The sequence below is a fragment of the Peromyscus eremicus genome, chromosome 1 (assembly GCF_949786415.1).
Source record: "Peromyscus eremicus chromosome 1, PerEre_H2_v1, whole genome shotgun sequence".
In the NCBI taxonomy this organism is placed as follows: domain Eukaryota; kingdom Metazoa; phylum Chordata; class Mammalia; order Rodentia; family Cricetidae; genus Peromyscus; species Peromyscus eremicus.
This window is the reverse complement of record NC_081416.1, coordinates 75,696,320-75,721,357: the sequence shown is the minus strand read 5'-3', so window position 1 is coordinate 75,721,357 and position 25,038 is coordinate 75,696,320. Positions and strand designations below refer to the sequence as shown.

General features: G+C 51.2%; 1 protein-coding gene across 1 annotated transcript in view; it reads right to left on the bottom strand.

The window, feature by feature from the left end:
• Positions 1-597: 597 nt before the first annotated feature.
• The window catches only part of Mvp (major vault protein), a 28,176-nt gene continuing 3,735 nt past the window's right edge, over positions 598-25,038 (bottom strand). The window contains exons 2-15 of the mRNA XM_059266612.1: positions 17,809-17,967; positions 17,489-17,684; positions 13,314-13,437; positions 13,077-13,208; positions 11,106-11,200; positions 10,607-10,843; positions 7,148-7,429; positions 6,128-6,372; positions 5,858-6,055; positions 3,165-3,551; positions 2,415-2,531; positions 1,875-2,001; positions 1,235-1,423; positions 598-872 (exon numbers count right to left, since the gene is read on the bottom strand). Of these exons, the coding sequence (XP_059122595.1) occupies positions 741-872; positions 1,235-1,423; positions 1,875-2,001; positions 2,415-2,531; positions 3,165-3,551; positions 5,858-6,055; positions 6,128-6,372; positions 7,148-7,429; positions 10,607-10,843; positions 11,106-11,200; positions 13,077-13,208; positions 13,314-13,437; positions 17,489-17,684; positions 17,809-17,967 (2,620 nt within the window). The 3' untranslated portion in view covers positions 598-740. The remainder of the gene's footprint in view (positions 873-1,234; positions 1,424-1,874; positions 2,002-2,414; positions 2,532-3,164; positions 3,552-5,857; positions 6,056-6,127; positions 6,373-7,147; positions 7,430-10,606; positions 10,844-11,105; positions 11,201-13,076; positions 13,209-13,313; positions 13,438-17,488; positions 17,685-17,808; positions 17,968-25,038) is intronic.

The window sequence follows — 25,038 nt, the reverse complement described above, 5'->3', positions numbered from 1 at the left end:
CAAATAAAGGCCCTTTGCAAGTTTGGGTAAAGTTTGAGGGGCAGAAAGGAAAGAGGGCACCCCAATGCTCCTTAAAAGCCCAGACCAGAGCCTTCAGAGTGCGCTCTAGACCTTGCTGCCCCTTGCGGGGTCCTCTCCCCCAATCTGCTGGCCTCATCTAGGAGGGAACAGGTGCAAGCCTAGTGCAAGCCTAGTGCAAGCCTGGCACACCCGCTGGCACTGCAGGCTCCTGGTGTGCCGGCAGGTGGCGCCATGGGAGTCTCCTGTATCAGGCTGAGCAGGCTCTGTAGCCTCAGGGCGACTCAACGGGGTGGCCAGGATTCATGTTGCAAGTGTAGGAGTGGTCCCAGTCTGTCCTGGCCCAACGGAACTCTTCCACAGCACCGTCCCCTCCTACCTGGGGTCTAAAAAGCTGTGGTCTAAAGGACAGCAAGCTTGGAAGGCTTTGGGTCCTACGCTTATCGTGGATTTAGGTTGGTTTTCTCCCTGTTTCCCCGGAGACCAAATAGTCTCCGGGAATTATATCAAGACTTGAGGGGCTTCTTCTCTTCACCAGTAAGTTCCCATGTCACCTAGGCTAGAGGTAACAGAAAAGAATTTAAATTTCCAAAATTATCGTTTTATTTTATCTATTGTCAGTACAATCAGTGTTGACCTAAGGCACGGTGTGGCTGCTTCAAAGAGACTGGAGCAGGAGACTGGCAAAGGCCACCCTTCCCCGGGCTGGGCCTGCCGCCCCGTTACTTCTGTGCTGGCGGCTGACCGTCAGACCCCAGCCCCAGCAGCCCGAAGGCCGTGTTGAAGAGGTTGATGGGAGAAGAGCCATCTGTGATGAGAGTGGATTTCAGGCCCAGGGACTGAAGAAGTTTCACCTGCAGGGTGGGAGGATAAACCCCTCAGAAACCGGTGCTTTATCTCGGCTCCCTCTAGAGGGGTCCTCCTAAACCAGGTGGGTCCTGAAGAGCCACCGTCACCCAGCACATCTCCCTTCCTGACTTTCTTTGAGGTACTGATGTCTCATCTGTTACTGTCCCCTCACAGCGCTGGCTCTGCAGGGTCTAGGACAGTGCCTGATGCTGGTGTGGCATCGCATCGTGCTCAATGACAGGCCACAGAGACAGCTCCCTCCCAAACCCCTTCCCATCCGCCAACATTTCCCCAGACGCGTTTGCCTTTTTTACCTTCTTGGTTCCAAGGCCAACATCCACTCTCCCTCTGTGCCTTTGTGTCTCACCTGCATCTCTGGCCCAGCCACAGCCAGGTCCTTGATGGTGCCGGGGCCCAGGGCCGCTGTCATCTCCTTGAACTTCTTTGCCTCCACATCAGCTAGCTGCTGCGCCTTGCTCACTTCCAGCTGCAGCTGGGCCCGGGCATAGACCAGTTCCAGCTCTCGTACTTTCTGTACTCGCTCCAGCTCAGCCTCCTGGAAGGGGGAGACCAGGCTAGCTTGAGGTCATGTGGCCTAGGAACTGTCCAGCAAATCACCCAAGCCAGCAACCCTGGGGGAACTGAGGCAGAAGGGAACCTCAGGTGCAAATCCCAGCTATGCCACTCTTGAGCTGGTGACTCTTAGGAAGGAGTCCCCCAGTTCAAGCCGCAGTGTAAAATGGAGGTGACAAGTACCTCAAGCATGAAATGAGGTCACGGATGTAAAGCACACACAACAAGGTGGGCGACGCTTCAGTGCTCAGCTGTGGGATGACTAATAAGCCCCGTCTTCCGTAACTAAGTGCAGACTTTGCAAGCCCCTGGGAGCTTGAGCAGTGCTTTGTGTCAGGCTGTCTACTGGCTATCCCGCTTGGTTTCAGGGCCTTCAACCAACGGGCCTCTTCCAGGCCCCAACGCCACCCTTCCAGCAGCCACCCCCAGCTCACCGTCTCAATGGCTAACGCCTGTGCCTTCAGCTTGGCCTGCAGTACAGAACCTTCTCCTTCAATCCGCGCAGCCTCTGCACGGGACTCGGCCTCTGCCTTGGCGTTCCCTGTGCTTTCCACAGCCATGCTGCGGGGGAAACAGAGTTGGGGGAGACCTAGAAGGAAAGCCCACCCACCCAGGGACTTGAGGGGGGCACCGTGACACAGGTGTGACAGTCAGAGGACAACTTGTGAGGATCGGTTCTCTCCTTCCACTGTGTGGGTCCCTGGGAACTCAGGTCATCAGGGAGCAAGCGCCTTGACCCATTGTGTCGTCCTGCTGAGCCATAATATTTAATTTTCTTCCAATGCTGGGGATGGAGCCTTGTACATGATAGGCAAGTGCTCTACCTCTAAGGCACATCCTCAACCCTTCTTGGGTCTTGATTTATGCCTGAAAGCGTGCTCTGCTTGCCTCTCACCCCGACCCCCGCCTGAGCCCAGCAGCTTTGCCAAGACCCTCAGACCGGCCAGTCTTTCCACCTCCATGTCTTGGCCCACCTCTTAGCCTCAAGCTCCAAGAGTTCCTTGCGGGCTTTCTCAGCTTCTGACTGGTCCAAGATCTTCTGCCTCTCAAGCCGGCCACGGGCTTCCTGCTCTAGTCTCTGAGCCTCATGCCTGGGCAAGAACAAGAGCAGATGAGATGGTAGTGTGAGGCCAGAGCTGAGAAAGGAGCACCTGGAGCAGAGACTGACCCTGTGCCCTCCCCAAGCACTCAACATGCACCTGGACCCAGAACAATGGGCAAGCGGCAGGCACCCAGAGCGCCGCTCTAGGCCTATGGAAGACAGACATCTTGATGGCTCTGCTGTCCTGGAAGCACCTCCCGTGGGAAGGAAACAGGCTAGGGTGCTTCCAGACATGGATGAGCACCAGGAGCAAGTGGATGAGTGGGAAAAGAGTTGCCAGAGAAACTAAGGCGTTCTCCAAGGAGGTGACCTTGGGGCTGAAAAAGTACACCAGGCAAAGAATTTCCAAAGGCCCAAGGTGGGACCAAGCTGAAGGCTGGGGACAGGAAGGCAGAACTCTCCTGGAGAGCCTGGAAGGCCCTGAAGAGTGGGAAGCCACGGGAGCGGGAATGTCCTGTTTTAATGGTCATGCTGGGTAGAGAATAGACCCTGGGGGACCAGAGGGCAGCAGGCAGACCATTTGTGAATGCCACTTTATTCAGGTCTAGGCACTAGCTGAGATGTTTCCCCTGCCCACCCCCCTGCCCCCACCCCACCCCACCCCCACCCCCACCCTGCTCACTTGGCTGCTGCCTCCTGGGAGTTGGTGGTAATTTCAATGGCTAGCTGGACACTGCGCTGAAGGGCGTCCCGGGTCCTCTGGTCCACAGGCTCTACAGACTGCACATCCACGCTGCTGACCACCAGCCCATTTTGGGGAAAGATGGCCCGGTCACGAGCCTGGGGCAGGAGTGTGCCATCAGGACCTGTGTCTTCGGACATCTCAAAGCCAAAAACAGCCATGCGAATGATTCGAGCTGAGTTCTTATGGAAGTCGTCAAAGGTGACAGAGGCTACGGCCCCTCGCACTCGGGACGCAATGGCTTTGCACGCGTCCCCCACAAAGTCAGGCACAGAGAAAAGCTTCGCTGTCTCTTCAGGGTCATCCCGGTTCTTCAGCTCAAAGTGCCTGTGAACAAAGAGGCCCAGAGTGGGAAGCTGTTTTCCCACAAGCAATGATAGCCTTTCCGAGCAGGATTTCAACACCCATCCTCTGGGGAGGAACAGCAGCTCCTACAGTGGAGATGTTAATTTGTGCCCAGCAAGCACGTATGTTCTATCTTCAGAGTCCCTACAGTGGAGATACCTATTCCCCCATTTTACAGAAGAGCAAATAAAGACTTAGAGGCGTTAAATTCAAGGTCACACCATATGTGGCAAGACAAAACTTGAATCCAGGCAAGATGGCTCCAGGGTCTGTGCTCTTCACTGTCGCTAGGCCAGCTCCCTATCTGCCTTGGTCAGTGTGCCAGCTCTTCACCAGACGCTGGTGAACACCACGTCTCCAGGTGACTCCAGGAGACCCAGGCTGGCTTTGAGCCCTTTCATCTGACACTGGGCCTTGAATTACCTGATTCTCCTGCTTCCACCTCCTGAGTGCCGGGGTTACAGCCATGCGCTGTTCTGATGGTGTTAGTTAAAAAAAAAATTACTGTGTGTGTTTGTGTGCAGTGTGGGAGGGCCATGGCCTTCCTATGGAAGTCAGAGGGCCACTCTGTGGAATCGGCTCTCTCTGTCCACCTTGATGTGGGCTCAGGGACAGCTGAGGTCGCCAGGGTCTGTGCAGCAAGCTCCTTTACCTGCCCCTCGCTTTACCTGCCCCTGCTTTACCTGCCCCCCGCTTTACCTGCCCCCCCCGCTTTACCTGCCCCCCACTTTACCTGCCCCCCCCCCCGCTTTACCTGCCCCCTGCTTTACCTGCGCCCCTGCTGGCTTCTTTGAAAAATAGTTTGTTATTTCACAATTTCATACATGTTTATAATGTATTTGGATCACACTTACCCCAGTACCTCCTCTATTCTTCTCTCACTCCCCCTGGACCCCTCCTTCCCAACCTCACTCCTAGTTCCATGACTTTTTTTAAAATGACCCACTGAGTTAATTAGGGCCCTTTGTATGAGCATTGGTATGGAGTTGTTTACTGAGTTAATTAGGGCCCTTTGTATGAGCATTGGTATGGAGTTGTTTACTGGAGTATGGGCAACTTAGGGGTGGTGACATCAGTGAAAAAGTTATTCTCTTGTCCCCAGCACCCCGGCATTCGATTTTTCATTACAGCCTTTCAGTGCTCTGTGAAGTAAGTCAACTTCACTTTCCAGCCAGGGAAAAGGAGGAAAACACAACGTTCCTTATGCAGGTACCCAGACGGCAAAGAGCACAGCTGGGACAGGACCCAGCAGTGTGTTCTGACCTCAGGTTCACACTGCTCACTCACAGCTGGGACAGGACCCAGCAGTGTGTTCTGGCTACAGGTTCACACTGCTCACTCACAGCTGGGACAGGACCCAGCAGTGTGTTCTGACCTCAGGTTCACACTGCTCACTCACAGCTGGGACAGGACCCAGCAGTGTGTTCTGACCTCAGGTTCACACTGCTCACTCACAGCTGGGACAGGACCCAGCAGTGTGTTCTAACCTCAGGTTCACACTGCTCACAGCTGGGACAGGACCCAGCAGTGTGTTCTGGCTACAGGTTCACACTGCTCACTCACAGCTGGGACAGGACCCAACAGTGTGTTCTGGCCACAGGTTCACACTGCTCACTCACAGCTGGGACAGGACCCAGCAGTGTGTTCTGGCCACAGGTTCACACTGCTCACAGCTGGGACAGGACCCAGCAGTGTGTTCTGGCTACAGGTTCACACTGCTCACTCACAGCTGGGACAGGACTCAGCAGTGTGTTCTGACCTCAGGTTCACACTGTTCACTCACAGCTGGGACAGGACCCAGCAGTGTGTTCTGACCTCAGGTTCACACTGCTCATGTCCACTGATTATAAAAAAACCATTCTCTTAAAAAGCCTTGCAGAAGCCTTTAGTCCCAACACCGGGGAGGAGAGCCAGGTGAATCTCTGTGAGTTTGAGGTAGCCTAGTCAACATGTGAGTTTCAGGACAGCCAGGGCTGTAGAGAAATCTTGTCTCAAAAAATAAAAAAACAAACAAAAACAACTTGCAGTGATAAGCTGGGTAGCCCCCTTTTACTGGGGCCCTGAAGTCCTCATCCTAGGTTAGGCCACACCCTCCCCACACATTCTCCCCACCCCCCACCCCACCACCTCCACCTCATCCCCCCCACCCTCCCACCCCCGTGTCCCTGAGGCTGCCCCCTGGTCCCAGCTCCCTCCTGGTCTAGGGCACTGAGGCCTGCCTCTGCCCCCTGCCCATGTCCCTGAGGCTGCCCCCCTGGGTCCCAGCTCCCCCAGGGTCCCAGTCTCACCAGTTGTAGGCAAGTTGCAGCTGCAGCCGGGCATGGTCTGCGGTCTCAATGGTGATGACGTCAGTAAAGAAATCAGGCCCCAGCAGCAAGCAGAGTGCACGGCGAGCGTGTGGACGCTTGGGCCGCCCAGCAGAAAGGGACAATACCGTGAATTGCTCCTCAGGATCCAGTGACACTAGCTCAGGCCCAAAGACCACTCTGTGGAGAAAGGTGGAAGTCAGACTCTGAGAGCATCCCTCGGGACCCCGCAGAGGCCGTCTGCTGGCTCACCGGGCTCTCTTGGTTCTGTAGTCATACACCTGCACAGCTGCATTGTGCGGGACACGGTAGCTGACCACCCGGGTCTTGTTCCTTGGAGCTGAGGGCTGAAGGACCTTGCCTGTGACCGTCTGACCCCTGTCTGCCAGAGGGTCATGCCCCAAGTTCAGCAGTTCCTCCACCCCGGGAGGCAGCTCCTTTTCCCATAGGACTTCATCCTGGGTCAGCATGTAGGTGCTTCCAATCACAGCCCGCACCTAGGAAAGGAATTTTCCGAGAGGGTAGGAGGGAGAATGTCACCCCTAGTGTCCTGAGCGGACCCTGTCCAGGGCTAGCTAGCACAGTATCCTGGTTAAAGGAGGTCTCTGCAGGAAGGCTGCACTCAAGCTTGGTTGCCATCTGCTAGGTGTTTTCTCAAGCTATGCCCAGGCTTTACTTTCCTCATCTGAATAATGGGCCATCCGGGGTTACACAATGAGGAGCGTTCACAAGTCTAATTCAAACAACAGCACTTGGCATGTCGCAAGTGCTTGATAGTATTTCTAGGATTTCCCTTGATGGAGCAGCATGGGGGGGCATCACAGCCACAGATGTGGCCCTAGGAAGCACCTCATATACACGGACATCGTCTTGGACTCCAAATTGTTTCTACATTAGATTCTCAGGGAAAGAGGTTGCCAATATAGTCCTTAGTCAAACCAAGGTCAAGGTTTTTTAGGTGAAGCAGAAAAGGAGAGTCTACTGAGATGTGGGCCATATTCCTGTGTGACCTTCATGCTGGGACCACATCTGCAGTAGGGCAGAACCCCCGTCCTAAAGCCTAGTTCATCCTCTCAGCTGCAAACTCTAAAACTAGATACTTAGCACGAAGACAGCAAATGGAATATGAAATGGCCTCACATCTGCCAGCCAGCCACCTGGCTGCCCCCGTGTATGCTGCTGGAGCCTTCCCCCAACCTGCCTCTTCCCATTAGCATCACCCGCTTGCCCAGAGGAAGCCACTGCTGGTCCCCCCCATCCCCCAGCTGGTACCTTCCCGGTCTTGACATCCTGCACATAGATGCCCTCATTTTGGTCCAGAGGGATGGCCTGGCGCTCCTCCACCACCTCCACTTTTGCAGATGGCACATACTCCAGGGGCCCGCGGATGAGCCAGCGGTCTCCAGCCTGGTGGGAGACCTTCTCCTCGTCCTCCCCCTCTTCCAGGGCCTGCAGCGCCCTCAGCAGCAGCCCTTGCTGCTCCGACAGCACATACACATCCTGGATGCCTCTCTCCAGCCTCTCCCCTGGCTGGAGGAAAAAGGACTTCTCTCCCTAGTGGGAAAGAGGGGAGGTTAGGACGTGGAGCCACTCAGGCCTGTAGCAGAGCCGCGCTGCCTCAATAGAGCCTTCTGGCTTGCCGCCTCTGCCGACCTTGAGCCGGGTCTTCTGGGGGCATTTCCCCATCCACACGCTGTGTTGGGCTTGTGTCGAAGGTGGAAGCCCACAGCACACCCCTGTCATAGCACCTGTCTCTCTGTCTGTCTGTCTGGACAAACACTGGCAGCTCACTTTGTCAAGTCTGTAAATGGTCGGGACCTAGGTCCTCAGGCTAAACAGGTAAGAATTACCCTAAGCTGGGTGCAGTGCACATGTCTGTAATCTCCACACTTTGGAAGCTAAAGAAGGATCATCCTGGGTCCAAGGCCAGTCTGGGTAACAAAGTGAGAACCCTGTCACAAAAACCAAAACAAAGAATCCCCAAAGAAAATAAAACGGTCACAAAGAAATGATATATATTTAACCTATTGCTGCTTTTCATTTCTCCCACGGTTTGTTTTATTGATCTGGTAGAATTTGAGGGTGGGCAAACTCTGGTCATAACTCTGGTCATAGGGCCAGAGCTGACCTGCCACTATGTTGTTTATTGGTGGTGTTGATGATGTGGGACTTTGCCATGTTGCCCAGGCTGGCTGTGGACTCCTGGACTCTTGTATCAGGCTCCTAAGTAGGTGGGAATACAGGTGTACACTTCACTGGCTTTTTTTCTTCTCTCCTTTGAGAAGGGAGAGAAGCTGTGTAGCCCAGGTTGGCCTCAAATTCTCAGCCTTTCTGCCTCAGCTTCTTGAGTGTTGTGAGTACAGGTGTGTGCCACATCTGGCCCAGCTTATATTTTAAGGAATATACAGACTTCTCTCTGTATCTGTGGATAATGGGTTCTAGAACTTCTCACCTAAAAGCCCCAAAGTGGTGCTCAAGTCCCTTATGGATACAGCGAACACATCCTCCTATGAACCTTAAATCATAAATCATATGTAGATTACATATTATTGATAATACCATGTAAAGTCTGTATTAGAAAAAATTTACATATTTTCTGTTCAGATGGAATTTTCCAAAAATTTTTTGTCTGCTGTTGACTGAATCATAGATTTGGGACTAGTGGTAAAGAGTGCTGACTGTGTTTGTGTGTATATGTATGCATGTTTAGGTGGGTGTACATGTGGGAGGGTATATGTGCATGTGTGTGTGAATATGTGTGGAGGCCAGAGGTGAATCTTAGATGCCACTCCTCAGAAGCCAGTTAGCTTTTTTTAAATTGATGTTTAAACTACTTTATTACTATTAATAATATTTTGCATGTATGTGTGCACATGCCATGGCACACATGTAGAGGTCAGAGTTCAGTTTGCAGGAGTCAGTTTTCCCAGTCTACCAAATGGTTTGTGGGGATTGAACTTGGATCATCATGCTTGGTGGGAAGCATCTTTATGCACTGAGCCTTCCCTGGTTGTCTGAGACAGGGTCCCTCACTGGAACCTGGGGATCAATGACTAGACTAGATTGGCTAGGCAGCAAGCCTCACAGATCCTCCAGGCTCTCCTGCCCCAGCCCTGGGATTCTAAGTGCATGCCCCATGCCAGTGGGGACTAGGCATTGAATTCAGGCCCCATGCTTGCCTATTACCAACTGAGCTGCTAACCAGCTCCGGACTGTTTTTATTGTGATATAATCCACAAGTTTTACCCATTTAGAGCATGAAACTCATGTTAGTAGATTCATAATCACTTGACTGCCTCAACTGTGTAAGTCAAGAATATTTTTATCACCTTGAAAAGAAACCTGTAGCCGGGCGGTGGTGGCACACGCCTTTAATCCCAGCACTCGGGAGGCAGAGCCAGGCGGATTTCTGTGAGTTCGAGGCCAGCCTGGGCTACCAAGTGAGTTCCAGGAAAGGCGCAAAGCTACACAGAGAAGCCCTGTCTCGAAAAACCAAAAAAACCAAAAACAAAAAAAAAAAAGAAAGAAAGAAAAGAAACCTGTACCCACGGCTCCCATCCATCTCCACCCACCCCACCAACCAACAATCTACTGCCCGAGCCTCTGGATTTATACATTCTGGACACTTCACATGTATGGAATCATACAGTGTCTGCCCTTTCATGTCTGGCTTCTTCACTTAGCTGCTGTTTTCAGTCTTTGTCTGTTGTGGTATAAAAAAAAAATACTTCTTTTAAAATTCCACCATATCGATATGCCACATTTTTAAAAATCCATCCATCAAATGATAGACACTTGGGTTGTTTTGTTTGTTTGTTTTTGAGATTGGATCTCACTATGTAGCCTTGGCTGGCCTGGAACTCACTATGTAGCCCAGGCTGGACTGGAATTCACAAAGATCTGCCCGCCTCTGCCTCCTGAGTGCTGGGATTAAGGGCATGTGCCACCATGTCCGAAAGGGTAGTTTTGACTTTTACTACCTCCCCGAACCCCTTTCTTTTCTTATCGTTTTTAGACAACATCTCGTGTGTTGGGGTGGCCCAGAACTCACTCTGGGTCTTTTTTTTTTTTTTTTTTTTTTTTTTTGGTTTTTCGAGACAGGGTTTCTCTGTGTAGCTTTGCGCCTTTCCTGGAACTCGCTTTGGAGACCAGGCTGGCCTCGAACTCACAGAGATCCGCCTGCCTCTGCCTCCCGAGTGCTGGGATTAAAGGCGTGCGCCACCACTGCCCGGCTCACTCTGGGTCTTGAACTCTTGTCCTCCTGCCTTAACCTTCCTAGTGCATTGAGTAACTTTAGTCCAAATCTTATCCACGTAAGGCCTAAGCTGTCTAGCCCCTGTCTTTGTGATGGCAGCTTGCTAAGCTGTCACAGGGGGCGGGGGAGGGCGGGGGAAGGCGGGGGAGGGCAGAAGGTGGGGAGGTTGTGAGATTTGTCTTATACAGAAGAAAAAGGTTATGGAACATGGAGGAGCAAATCCCAGGACCTCTAGGTGGGGCGGAAGTTCCCAGAAGTGGCAGCAGCAGGTACATAAGGTCTGAAGAGGAAACCCAGGACCACTAAGGGAACCAAATAGGACAATGTGTCAGGAATATAAACCTAAGTGTATAAAAGCACTGACGGTGTTTAGAATATGTGTACTGTTTAGAAGAAGTGAAGGGAGAGAGATTAGAAGACCTTTGGTCACTCAAGGGTCTTGATCCTCACAAGCTCTGGGGAGGAGGGCGGCTTACCTTGACAACACGCTTTTGTCCCAGCTGGTTCTTGCCATCTGGTCCCATTGGGTCAAGGATGACACAGTAATGCCGAGGTCCCAGAGTGGTGATGGGTACCACCCCCAGCACCTCCTCATAGACATCTGGCACATGGGCTTCTGTGTCCCGCACGGTCACTAACCATTCCTCCCCAGTGCGGTGGACCACTCCCCGAAGGTCCTTGAAGTTCTGCCGAGCCCGGAGGTGCAGGGCTGTCTGCAGAAAGAAACACGGGGTGTTTGTGGAGGCCTCCCCACCACCTTCCCTCTGCCAGCACCTTGGATTTGGGAATACCATAGGCCCCTAACTGGTCCCAGTTCTCAGGGACAATGCCCACCTACCCTGGAGGATGCTCCAGGGCTGTCCTCTGGAGATCTGACCTATGACCTTAGGGCTGCTGCTTCTCCTTTCCTGGCACATTGTCTGCCTCTCTGAGCACTGCCTAGCCAATTCCCTAACCCACATCCAGAGCACAGACCTTTTCTGTAAGGATCACAGCGTCCACCAGATCCAGCACCTCTTCAAACACAGCCGGGAGATAAGCACCCACGGATCGGACCAGCCACTCCTCACCTGGGTCGTGAGCAGGAAGGAGGAGTCAGCACAGCTAGCCTCCCACCATGGCTTCTCCACACAGCCTAGGTTACAGGACCAAAGAAATGCCACCACCCCCAACTCCAGGGTTGAGCGCCTGACAAGGTCCTTACAGCCACTCTTTTCTATGAGGCCAGAGGAAAAGTAACCTCTATCCCAGAAGAATTAAAACAACAACAACAACAACAACAACAACAGCAACAGCCTTTTAGAGGCGGGGCCTGGTGGCACATACCCATAACCCCAGCACTCATGAGGTTAAGGTGGAAGGATCAGGAGATTTTTCAGCCTAGGCTACATAGGGAAACCTGTCTCAAAAGGCAAAACCAAAAAAACTACAAAGGCATTTCTAGAATGCCAAGTCACCGCTCCAGCTCCAGCCTGTGATGCTGTCTCTAAGCACCAAAGACTTGATTTTCCATTCTGCGGCAATGGGCAGGAGGCCCCCTACTAGGCCTGCGAGTGTCATTTTGTTTATTGGAGCAGCAAGCGTACCAGCAGCAAGTCACACAGTCTCACCCTGCCTGGCCACATACCCTGGGCAAGGGCTTCAGTCTTGCCATGTAGAAAATGGGACAGCAGGTTCTCACAGCTGTCAGGGGCCTAAATAAAATACCATCCGTCAATTTGAACCAACATCGGGTCGATGTATTTGAACATCTCACTTTTCGATCTAGAACTAGGTAAGAGGTAGCCACAGCCCACAGTTTAGAGTAAAGAGTAGGGAGGGTAGCTGGGTGTGGTGGCACACTTCTTTAATCCCAGCACTCAGGAGGCAGAGGCAGGTGGATCTCTGTGAGTTCGAGGCCAGTCTGGTCTACAGAGCTAGATCCAGGAAAGGTGCAAAGCTACACAGAGAAACTCTGTCTTGAAAAACCAAACAACAACACATTTATAATCCCGCAGTCAGGAAGCTTAGGCAGAAGGATTGCCATGAGTTTGAAGCCATCCTGGACTACATGATGAATACCAGGTTGGGGCTACATGAGACACTGTCTCAAAAACAATATACCTGGGCAACCTCTTACCTGGCTCAGAGGTTAAGAGCACTGGCTCTTCTTCCAGAGGACTTGGGTTCAATTCCCAGCACCCACATGGTGGCTCACAACTGCCTGTTACTCCAGTTCCAGGGGATCAGACACCCTCTTCTGACCTCCATGGGCACCGGACATGAAAGTGACCCACAGACATATATAAAACACTCATACATATAAAAATAGGGTGATGATATATTTTTTAAAATCAACAATAAGGGGGCGTGGGAGGAGGGAGGAGGTGGGATCTGTGGGTGGTATGTAGAGTGAGTAGAAAATTTCTTAAGAAAGAAAAATGAGGGGCTGGAGAGATGGCTCAGCGGTTAAAGAGCACTGGCTGTTCTTCCAGAGGTCCTGAGTTCAATTCCCAGCAACCACATGGTGGCTCACAACCATCTATAATGAGATCTGGTGCCCTCTTCTGGCCTGAAGGGACACATGCAGGCAGAACACTGTATGTGTAATAAATAAATAAATCTTTAAAAAAAAAAAAAAAGAAAGAAAGAAAGAAAAATGAAAAAAGAAAGAAAAACCAACAATAAGAACAAACAATGAAAGACAGAGACAGGCTGGGCAATGGTGACACATGCCTTTAATCCCAGCACTCGGGAGGCAGAGGCACGCAGATCTCTGAGTTTGAGGCCAACCTGGTCTACAGAGAAACCCTGTCTCGAAAAACCAAAAAAAAACCAAACCAAAACAACTGCCCCCCCTACACACACACACACACAGAACCCTGCCCAGGCCTCACATGATCCCTCTTGCCTCCCCTGCAGGAAGCCCTTCCTGCCCACCCAGCAGCAGCCCTTTCTTGACCTCACCTGTCACCCTCTCCTTGCCTTCCCTGTCAAAGCATTCCTTGCGCGCCCTCAGCCGCAGCGCCTGGTTCTGTTTGATGACTGTGGCCTGAATGATCTCCACGACCTCCACTTCCTTCTGGGGGATGTAGGTGCCTGGGGAAGGAGGAGGAGGAAGCCAGTGCCGACAGTCAGCGCTATCAGGGTTACTGCAGGAAGCCCCGGCCCAGACAAAGCTGACGAGACGGAGACGTAGCTCACCAGGTCCCTCAAACAGCCACTCGTCCCCTGCCATGATCTTGTCGCCGTTCTTATCCTCAAAGTCCAGCAAGGCCTTAAGATGCAGGGCAGTGTTGGGCAGAACCACCTGCAGCGGGGTGATGTCCTACAAGGAAAGGGTCTGAGCTGTGATCCCAGGGTTCAACCTGATACTCTGGAGATCAGAGTCCACAGCCTCAGTCTTTGGGAGGTCCACACTGCCGTGGATCTAATCGGGGCCTGAGAATGCTGAACCAGTACTCTATTACCGAGCCACACATCCAGCTCCACAGCATCCATCTTGGTGCATCTCCATTAAAACCACAGTGGAATATATAAGGTAGGGGTGGGCCCAAGGCCATCGGACCTGAAGAACTAGTGAGGAGGTCACCACTGAGGAGCCAAGAACACTGTCCTCTATCGGGGACAAGAGTGAGGAGAACTGGTGAAAGAATGGGGGAGACATCAGGAAGCTGAACAATGACAATTACAGGACCTGGTTTGCACAGATGCTCTAGAACAGCAGTTCTCAACCTGGGGGTTGTGACTATCACGTGACTATATTCAGGAATATATCAGATATTTACATTACAAGACTTAACAGTGGCAAAATCACAGTTATGAAGGAGTAATGAAATAATTTTATGATTGGGGGGTTACTACAACATGAGGAATGTATTAAAGGATCGCGGTGTTCGGAGGGTTGAGAACCACTGCTCTAGAAGGAATTTAAAAGTATAAACGTAAAGCTGGGCATAGTGGCACAAGCCTATAACCACAGCACCTGAGAAATGCCAGCAAGAGGAGCAGAAGTCAAGACCCTCCTCAATTACACAGCAAGTCCTAGGTCAGCCTGGACTACTGAGACCCTGTCTCAGAGGGGGGGGGAGGGAGAGAGAGAGAGAGAGAGAGAGAGAGAGGGAGGGAGGGAGGGAGGAGAGCAGGACTATAGTAAATGCTATACAAAGCAGATTTTAATCTTGTGGCTTTGCTTTCGCTTTGCTTCATGTTCACAGGATTCCAACCAGCAGGGAGGGGAGGCCTTACAAAAACTGACCAACTTGAAAGTTTGTGGAAATGTCTTTAAAAATATGACTCGATTTGGTCTTTGAAAATATTCTAAAAAGGCAGGAAAGAAAGAGGTTCAGACATGTTGGGGGTGGGGCAAGTCCACATAGCTGTTGACGAATGGAGTCAAGACATGAGCCCAAGTAATGCCCGCGTTCCCCATGACAGACTGGCCTGGGCTGCAGAAGGTGGGCCGTCACTTTACCCCCTGGCCTCACACTGGACTGGAGAGAGGCAGACCCCTTATCAGCTCCTGTCTAGCCTAGGCTGCCCTCAAATCACCACCTTCCTGCCTCTGCTCTCCAAGGCACATGCCAGCACACCTCACCGTCACTTCCTGTCTACTGCATCACAAAACATGGTGTCTCCCCGCCATGTTCCCCGTTCAAACTACTAGGATGACAGTAACACCTTCCTAACAGTTTCTTTCCAGTTTGTCCCCCATGGCCCCGCAGGTGTTTAGTTTGGGCACCTGGTTATCTAGTGATGTCCCTAATCAATACTGAGAACACTGAAGAAGAGAACTGGGGGGTGGGGAGTAGTTGGGTTCGGATGTCTGAAATGAGGCTGATCTAGAAGAGCACTCCCAGCCGCAGCTAGCAGTCCTGTACGTCAGCCCTGAGTGGTTAAGGACACAGGTACACGGGGGTGCACAGGAGGCTGAGGACAGACTATGAAAGCAGCAGGGACAGGGACAATGTGGACACAGGCCGGCCTAGAACTCCTGCCTCTGCCTCTCAAAGGCTGGGATGACAGGCAGGTACCACCACGCCTGGCTTGTCTTAGGGCTTTGCCAGAGGAAGTTCAGTGGAGGTGGGATGTGGGGCTAGAGGGGTTTGTGAGGGAGTAACTTAGAGACATCAAGCACACGTTGCTAAGAAAAAGCAGACAGGAGAAAGAAAGCCATAGACAGCTGGGAAACAGATCCACAGGCCAATAGTGAAAGCCTTCAAAGAACTAATGTGCACACCCTCCCACCTGGCAAGTCTCGTCAGTTTCTAAAACGTCTGGGGGAAGCTAGGTGCCATGGCACACTCCTTTAATCCCCACACTTGGGAACCATAGGCAAGTGGGTCTTTGCCTTCTGACCAGCCAGGACTACTGTCTCAAAATAAAACAAAAATCTGGGGGAGCTGGAAAGGTGACTCAGCGTGTAACGGCACTCACAGCTAAGCCTGACCATCCGAAGTTCGATCCCCGGGACCCACAAGTTATTCTCTGAGCTGCACATGTACCCTGTCAATTCGTGCTAACACACACACCATCATCATCATCATCATCATCATCATCATCACCATCATCATCATCATCACCATCACCATCGCCATCATCATCATCAAATAGTCTGTTTTTTTTTTTTTTTAATACCTGGAGTTGGATGTGGTACTATAGAACTGTAATCCTAGCACTTGGGAGCCCGTGGCATGAGGACTGCCACAAGTCCAAGGCCAGGGTGGTCTACATAGAGTTCTAGGCAAGCCAGGGTTACATGGTGAGGTAAAACCCTGTCTCAAAAACAAAGCAAAAGCAAGAACAAAGGAGCAAACAAAACAAAAGGAAAGTTGAAGGCCAAGCTGCTCTCATGGTCACGGCTAAGGAGGAGGCTAAATCAGAAAATGTCCCTCATGCCACCAGCAAATGCTGCCAGCCTCAGAGAAGGTGGGAGCATGGAAGAGTGTGAACAGTGACTGAAGATGGGAGGGCCTTCTCTGTGACAGCCCAGCGCTCCTGGTCTGAGTGGGAGAGGATGGACCACTTCTGGGAGTCTGTAGGGGAAGGGGGTGAAAACGAGGCATTGATGGGCAGCTTTGCTGCTGAGGCTCCAGGGCTTCTGAAGATCTGTTCTCACTACTTCAAGCACTCCTCACCCAGGGCGGGACTCAGCTAGTCAGAGGTGAGCAAGCGTATAGATTTTTGTTTGTTTGTTTTCTTTTCTTTTTTTTCTAGACAGTGTCTCACTTTGTAGCCCTGGCTGTCCTGGACTCGCTCTGTAGCCCAGGCTGGCCTTGAACTCACAGAGCTCCACCTGCCTCTGTCTCTGAGTGCTGGGATTAAAGGCATGCGCCACCACTGCCCTGCTTCCACTCAGATTCTTTAATGATTGCTGTCTTAATCATTTCTCATTTTTTAGTTTCATTAAATTTTTTATTTCTCTTCTGTGTGTGTGTGTGTGTGTGTGTGTGTGTGTGTGTTGATGTGCATGAATTACCATGCACGTCTGGAAGTCTGAGATAACTTATGGGAGTCAGTTCTCTTCCCACCTCAGGTCTGGGGGATGGATCTCAGGTTGACAGGCTGATGCAGCAAATGCTTTTACCTGCTGCGCCATCTCACTGACCCCTCATTATTTCTCCACATCCTCCTTCTCCCCAGCTGTGTGCATCTCTACGTTCTCCCGGAGTCATGCTATTAGGCACTCAAGAGCGAAAGGCACTGATTAGGGCTTGTGGATATAGAGCACTTGTCTAGCATACGCAATGCCCTGAGTTCTATCCTTAGCACAGCAAAAAGGGGAAAATTTAAAAGTGAGCTGGCTAGATCGCTCAGTGGTGAAGGCACTTGCTGCCGAGCCTGATGACCTGAGTTCAACCCCAGGACCCACATGATGGAAGGAAAGAACTGACTCCTGCAAGTTGTCCTCTGACCTCCACATGCAATTGGTAGCATGCATGCACACCCCAGCCCCCAAATAAATAAGTAAATAAAATGTAATGATAACATAAAAGGCACTGATCTGTAGAGAAAGTCAGTTTAAAGGTATAAAACACCATGCATTTAAAGAAATGGCAGTAGATTCCCTTGCTTGGGAGCTCAGGCTGAGGGCAACATGGATGAGGGTCTGGCTGTGATGATGGTTAACAGTCACAGGCATCTAGGGATGGATCTTGTGAAGTGAGGGTAAGTCTGTCTGAGGTGTGTGTGGAGAGCAGGGTAGTGGGGGTGAAGGGGCAGTGAGTCAACCTTGCCCCTGGTGAGAATCCATAAACATCCCACCTCCTTAACCCCGCCCACAGGCCCTTTGTTTTCCCACAGGAGGGCAGCAGGAGCCCTAGCAATAGTGAGCGACAGGACAGGCGGAGAGTTGGCTGGAGGAAGGAAAAGCCAAGTACCTTTTCCAGCACTTCCCCTGGGTACAGGGGGAAGGGGTCCTGGGCCAGTCGGATCTCTTGGTCAGCATGGCGAAGCCGAACTTGCCCCGTGGTGTCAAATAACACCAAGCTCTGGGCGTCCCGGGACACAGGGTTGGCCACTATGCAGTAGTGGCGTGGGGGAACTGTCACCATGCGTACCGGGGCAAATAGTACCCTGTAGTAATGTAAGAAAGGGTGTGAGGACCAGGGATGCTGTTCCAAAGGACACAGTAAGTCACCTAGGCAAGGGTCATTGCTGCCAGCCAGGCTCTCCTCAGCTGGGACAGCTCCACACCGACCTCTCATTGTCCTGCCGGATGTAGGTCTTTGGTCCAACCTCCACACGGGACACATTGCTGTTTTGGTCCAGCACATGGATGTAGTGGTATGGGGGGATGCGGATGATGGCCTCTTCAGTTGCTGTGGTTGCCATGGTGAATCCCACGCCCCGGGAAAACCTGATTGCAGCATGGAGAAGAATAGGTAGAGAAGACAAAAGATAAACACAGGGCATTTGGGACAAGGCAGGGCAGTTCAAAGATGGCCTCCCCTCTCCAGCTCCCCCAATCATCCCCTTCTTCACCCTACTCCCACTTCCTCCTCCTCTTCTGCTTTTTAAAAAGTAAAATATTTTATTTTATGTCATGTGTATTAGCTTGCATGAATTTATGTGCACCATGTGCTTGCATGCAGGAGCCCTTAGAGTGAGCCACCACATGGGTGCTGGGAACTGAATTTGGGTCCTCCTCAAGAGTAGTAAGTGCTCAACTGCTGAGCCATTGCTCCAGCCCCTGTGTGTGTGTGTGTGTGTGTGTGTGTGTGTGTGTGTGTGTGTGTATGCTTTATATATATGGATATATATGATTTACTTTATGTGTATGAATGTTTTACTTGCATGTATTTATGTACACTTCATGTGTACCTGGTGCCCCACAGGGGTCAGAAGAGGGTATCAGATGCCCTGGAGTCGGAGTTAGAGGTGACTGTGAGACACCCAATATGGGCGCTTGTTGGAGCCCATTTAGGTTTCCTAGTGGCTTTACCCAGCAGGATGGCATAAGGGGATGATTGGACTACAGGCCTGAGTACCAGGTATTTGAAAGGGTCTACACTTGGCTGTGTCTAGCAAGGGGGAGGTCCTTTGCCCTGCCCCTTGGCATTGTTATAAAAGGTCCTTTGGAATAAAGTTCTGGGCCAGTGGATAAGGATCCAGGCCCTCCCGAGACTGTCCTGCGTTTCTATCTGTTTCTCTCCCCTCTATTTCTACCTAAATCTCTTATTCCTCACTCCTCAAGAGTTCCTGGGGTAAATAAATGTGGGAGCTGGTCTCCCACAGGTGCTGGGACTCCTCTGCAAGCACTCTTAACCTCTGAGCCATCTCTCAGTGCTCCTCCTCCTCCTGCCTTGCCCCCACTTCTGAGATAGTCTGGCTCTATAGCCTAGGCTGACTCTGAGCTCATGGTCCTCCTGACTCAGTCTCTTGGAATGAAGGCCGGCTCTGCCTTACCTGCTTCTCCTTTTCTTTTTTCTTTTTTTTTTTTTTTTTTTTTTTTTGGTTTTTCGAGACAGGGTTTCTCTGTGTAGCTTTGCACCTTTCCTGGAACTCACTCTGTAGTCCAGGCTGGCCTCGAACTCACAGAGATCCGCCTGGCTCTGCCTCCCGAGTGCTGGGATTAAAGGCGTGCGCCACCAACGCCCAGCTCTGCTTCTCCTTTTCTTATCCCCATACCAGAACTCACCTCTGCTTGCTTCAGTTACCCACAAAGCCCAGAGGTACTGCCACCTTTCCCTCACTCCAGGCCACTCCCTCCACACACTACCTGTAGATCAAAGGTTCCCAGTTCCTAAGCTGAGCGCAGATCACTCCAGGAAGCAACTAAGCAGCTTTGTCCTGCACACACCAGGGAGCCATGGCTCTGGGAAGCTTACTGGCTCCTCCAGGGTCAAGCAGCTTTTTATTCCATGACTCAGGAAGGCCTGGCTGTATTCAGACGTCTGTCTGCACCCCTCCCCCTTCCTGTGCCCTAAATTGTCCTGAGGTGAACGTTTCAGAAGTAGGCCCCCATCACAGAAAAGACCCAAGCGACACTCCCATCAAACCAGGTGGCTCTAGTCTCACCCTCCTTCGCCCTCTGGTCTGTGGACGCCCCAGCGCCTGCTGTCACACGGTCACAGTACTGCAGGGAGGGGAGGGGAGGAGAAGAGGCAAATGGTGGTACTTGGTACCCACCCACTCCATTTTTTTACCTCCGAATCCAGGTGACTTCACTCAGTGCTTGGCTTATTTGTGAATGTCACACACCCTTATCCCTGCCCATCTTTATACTTAGCACCCCTTGGACATTGGACAAGTCTGTCTGAGTCAGAAAAAGGAAATTAAGTTTGCTTGGCAATACAGAGCCTTGACCCAGAAACTACACCTGAACTTTCTCCTCTCTCCCTTCCTTCCTTCCTTTCTTCTGAGTGCGTGTGTACACACACACACACACACACACACACACACACACACACACACACACACGTGCCTGCAGAGAACACAAGAAAGCTTTGGATTTCCTGGAGCTAGAAACACAGGCAGTTGTGGGCTGCTTATTATCAGTTGCTGGGAACAAAGTCCTGTCCCTGCAAGAGTAGCAAGTGTTCTGAACTGCTGAGCTATCTCTCCAGAGCCTGGAAATACTCTGTCTTCTGTCTCTAGACTAGCTATATATGCTTCTACTGAACATCTGGAATGTGGCTAGTGCATCTGAGAAAATAAAGTGTTGCTTTTTTTTTTTGGATAATGAATCTTGTCATTTAGCGCAGACTGGTTTTAAATTCTCCGTCTTCCAGCTTCAGCCTCCTGAGTGCTGGAGTTACATGCATGCTCCACCATGCTTGGGCAAACCATTTTTGCTTTTTTCAGTGTTGAGAGTGTGACCTTTGTGCTTCCTTGCACAAGCTGGACCAAGTGCTCTACCACTGAGCTGCACTACATCCTGTCCTGGTCAGGTTTTTGTCAATTTAACATAAGCTGGTATCAAAAGGGAAGAACTAAAGAACTACAGTTGAGAAAATTCCCATCAAATTGCTTGTAGGCAGGCCTGTGGGGCATTTTCTTGATTGCTAATTGGTAGAGGAGGGCCCAGGGCACTGGGGACAGTACCACCCCTGGACAGGTGGTCCCGGGTGGTTAAGAAAGTGGGCTGAAGCTGGGTGGCGGTAGTGCACACCTTTAATCCCAGCACTAGGGAGGCAGAGCCAGGCAGATCTCTGTGAGTTCGAGGCCAGCCTAGTCTACAGAGCGAGATCCAGGACAGGCACCAAAACTACACAGAGAAACCTTGTCTCAAAAAAAGAAAAAAGAAAAAAAAAAAGAAAGAAAGTGGGCTGAGCAAGTCACCAGGAGCAAGCCAGTAAGCAGCATGCCTTCATGGCCCCTGCTTCAGGTCCTGCCTCCAGGTTCCTGCCCAGACTTCCCCGATGATGGAATCTAACCTATAAGATGTAATAAACCTTTCCCTCCCCCAAGTTATGTTTCTTCATCGTGTTTTATCACATCAACAGAAAGCAAACTAAGACACATCCCCAGGAAAAATTTTTATTTTGAGGGGCTAGCAGTGTGGCTCACCAACAGAGCACTAGGCCCAAGGCTCAGTCTCCCACATGGAAAAACATTTAAATTTTAATTTGAATAGGCCACTGTGGCTGGTTGATGCCATTTTGCCATTTGGATACTATAGCTCTAATTAGTTGTGACTTAGAGACTATGAGTCATTCAGGGTCACACAAGACGAGGTGTTATTGGGACTAGGGCCCTGAGGCAGCATTTGATTCTTTTAAAACATTTTTTATTATTGTTGTTACTATTTTGAATTGTTCTGACAGAATTGAAGATTGAATTTCACAAATGCTAGACAAACTCTCTTTCTGGCACTGAGCTATATCCCCGGCTGGCCTTTTCTTTCTCTAAAGGTAATTACAAACACTGGCAACATTGGTTAGGGACCTGGATTCAGAAGCCTTGGGTTGAACCAGGGATGTGGCTCAGGTAGTAGAGTGGTTACCTATCATGCCTGAAGCCCTGGGTTCGACTTCCGGCACCACGTGGACTGGTGTGGTGGCTTCCATCTGCAGTCCCAACACTCGGAAGGCAGAAGAGGCTCAGGAGTATAAAGTTACCTTTAGTCACACAGCAAGTGTGAGGCCAGCCTGGGTTACAGGAGACCCTATCTCAAGACAAAAAGACACCACCAAAACAAACCACACAGGATGAAAGGTTTTTGTTTGTTGTTTGGGGTGTGTACAGGTGCGTGTGGAGGTCACCCTGGGGTGTTATCTTCAGGTGACATCTACCCTTTTTTTGGAAAACTGTTAAATTTTATTTAGCAGGTCCATGTGCCGTAGTGTGCCTGTGGAAATCATAAGACAACCTATGGGAGTAAAGTTGGTTCTTTCCTTCCACCATGTGGGTCAAACTCTGGTTTGTCAGGCTTAGCAGGAAGGACCTTTGCCTCATCTCTCCTGTCCCACCTTGGTTTGTTTTTTGTTTTTGTTTTGTTTTTTTTTTTGAGATAACCAAATTCCTCTCAGGAGGACCTGTGGCTTGCCAGCAGGCTAGCCGGCCAGCCAGCTCCAGGGCTTTGTCTTCACATCCCCAGTCAGGCGACAGTCACAGTGTTTAGCTTTTATTTAGGTGCTGGGACCGAACTCAGGCCCTCTCTCTTGAACAACAAGCACTTTAAACGGAGTCATCTCCCCGGCTTGTCCGCTTTGCTTCCCACAGGAGAGGGATACAATGTCACTTGTGCTGGTTAACACCACTAACTTGACAGCCTCTACAGTCACGTAGGAGACAATGCCCAGGGCGCGGCTATGCGGGAATTTTCTAGATGAGGCTCACTGAAGTGGGAAGACCAAGCCTGACCATCACTCCAAGGACTGGGGCTCACACCGGATCAAAAGGAGAAAGCAAGCTGAGCTGAGCAGTGGCATCCGGCTGTCTCCTGATACCCAGTGGGTACCGTGTGACCTGTTGCCTCAGAATCCTGCTGCCATGCCATTAGGCATGGTGACTGCAACCTCAAACGGTGAAAAACTCAAGTCCTTCCTGAAGCTGCTTTTGTCCTTGTGACACACGCAGGAACTAACACACTGCCTCTTTCTTTAACATGACAGCCATGTTGGGATTTGACCTAGAGGTTGAGCTCCTTTTCCACAGGAGGCTAAGCTCCCTAGTTCTCAGGAGGGTAGCTTTTCCAGTCTCAGAGCTCGACTTCTGACTTCCAGCCTCCGTGCCCTGAGCCCTCCTAGCTCACGTGGCTGCGCTTTGCCTCTATGCTAGCTGCTCCAGGATATGAAATCGGGGCCCTGCTCGAGGAGAGCAGCGTTCAAGACTCCATAAGGTTGGGGCCACCTAAACTGTGGCTTCAACTCTCCCTAACTTCTTTTTTTTATTTTTAAATTGGTTCTCTGTGTAGCCCTGGCTGTCCTGGAACTTGCTCTATAGACCAGGCTGGTCTTGAACTCAGAGATCCACCTGCCTCTGCCTCCTGAGTGCTGGGATCGAAGGTGTTTGCCACCAACACCCAGCTCCTCTCTTTTGATGGGTGACTTTAGACAAGTCCTTTGTTCTTTTATCTGCCTCCTCAGTTACAAAATTGGGATGACTGACGGTCTTTTCCCAGCACTGTGATGACATCTTTGTAGAGAAAGCACCAGAGCCAAGGCTGGCTTTTCACCAGTACGGGAATAGACACCGCCCAAGGCCCAATTTTCCTAAGGCAGTGAGGGGTGTGGCTGGGGCCTCCTTCCCCACCTGGCATTAGGGCTTAACTCTCACGTGTCTGTGGGTGAGGAAGGAGCTAAGTCTTGCACCAACCTAACCCAGCCCTAGAGGCACAGCAATGCAGAGGCTTTCCCACAGTTGAAGCGTCTCTCCAGGGGCTCCTCTGCAGGTCTGTTGCAAGGAAGAAGGCCAGGAAACCAGATGGGACAAGAGGAAGGGCCTGGGATGCCAGCAGGGTTTGGAAGCCCCACCCGGAAGAAGGGTACTGTAGAAAGTCTTCTGAGGTGGGAGTAGCTACCAGGCACAGCCTCTATTGGCTCCTCATCGTACAATGCTCCACTCCCCAAGACTGAGGCCTCTCCACCATCTGTCACCCCAGCTGGGAACAGTCAGGGGGCCTGAGAGCCTCTCCCAGCTCAGTGACTCAGCAAGAGCCTTCCTCAAAGCTAATCAGGCTAGGTTCCGGCTTTGTTCCGAGGCCAAGCCCCTGCTTCAGTACAAGGTTCCATTTCACTTCCCTGTCCACTCCCTACCATGCCCACAGCTGTGCCCTGCACTAAGACCACCAGTCAATTCCCTTGGAGCCCACATGGCCCTTGAGCCCCCAACACCGTATTTGCGACAAGTCTCGGACTCTCGTGGCTTACTAGATGATATGTGCTGTTAGTTCCAGCTTTTTATTTCTGTTAAGTCAAGGGCCTCCAAAGACAGCGGTATGCTGGGTATGGTGGCACTTGCCTTTAATCTCGGTATTTGGGAGACAGAGGTGGGAAGGTCTCCGTGAGATGGAGGCCAGCTTGGTCTACATAGTGAGTTGCGGGCCAACCAGGGCTACATAATGAGACCTTGTCTCAAAATAAACAATATATAAGCCAGTGATAAAGGACTCTTGGATATGTCTGTGTGGGGGTATGTGCATGTGAGTGCTGGGAGTTGAACCCAGGTCCTCTGCAGGAGCAGGACCAGCTCTTAGCTGCTGAGCCATCTCCCCTGGAGGTTCTTAAAGCCCTGTAAATCTGGGGATTTGGATTTGGGGGCAGAGGGTAGGGTCTGAGCACCAAAATTTTCCAAAGTTCTCACAATGTCTAAAAGACTGAAAGCCCCTCTGGAGGTGAAGGTGACCCCACTAGTTCAGGCTAGCCTGGGTCACACAGAGCAATGTCAGGGGGTGGGGGAAAGCTGGGTCTAGGGGATCATGCCTGTCATCCAGCATTTAGGAAGTAGGAAGGGACTGCAGTTTGAAGGACTGAGTTAGGTAACAAGTTTCCCGGTAGCTGAAGGAACAGTCTGACACTATCTCAAACCTCAACAGAACCAGGTGTGCCGTTAATTCCGAGGCTTGGGAGGCTCAGGTAGGTAGAAATCTGAGTTCCAGGCCAGCCTGGTCTATAAACAAAGTTTCAGGGCAACCAAGGCTACACAGGGAAACCCTGTCTCTAAGAACCAAAACAAAACCTCAACAGCAGGAAAGGTCAGTCTGTCAGGGCTCAGGGTTCTGCCATCACAGCCTGGCTCTGAACCACCACTAGCAACGGAACTTCCTCTGCGGGACGAACACGACGACGACGACGACGACTCATCTTTTTGTTTGTTTTTTGAGACAGAGTTTCTCTGTGCAGCCCTGGCTGTCCTAGAACTTGCTCTGTACACCAGGCTGCCCTTGAACTCACAGATCTAAGGCGTGAGGACCAGGAACTTGAGGCTGGTTAAGCTTTTAGGATTTGAGCAGCAGTTCAGCTGAGATCCATTTGGATGAGGACTC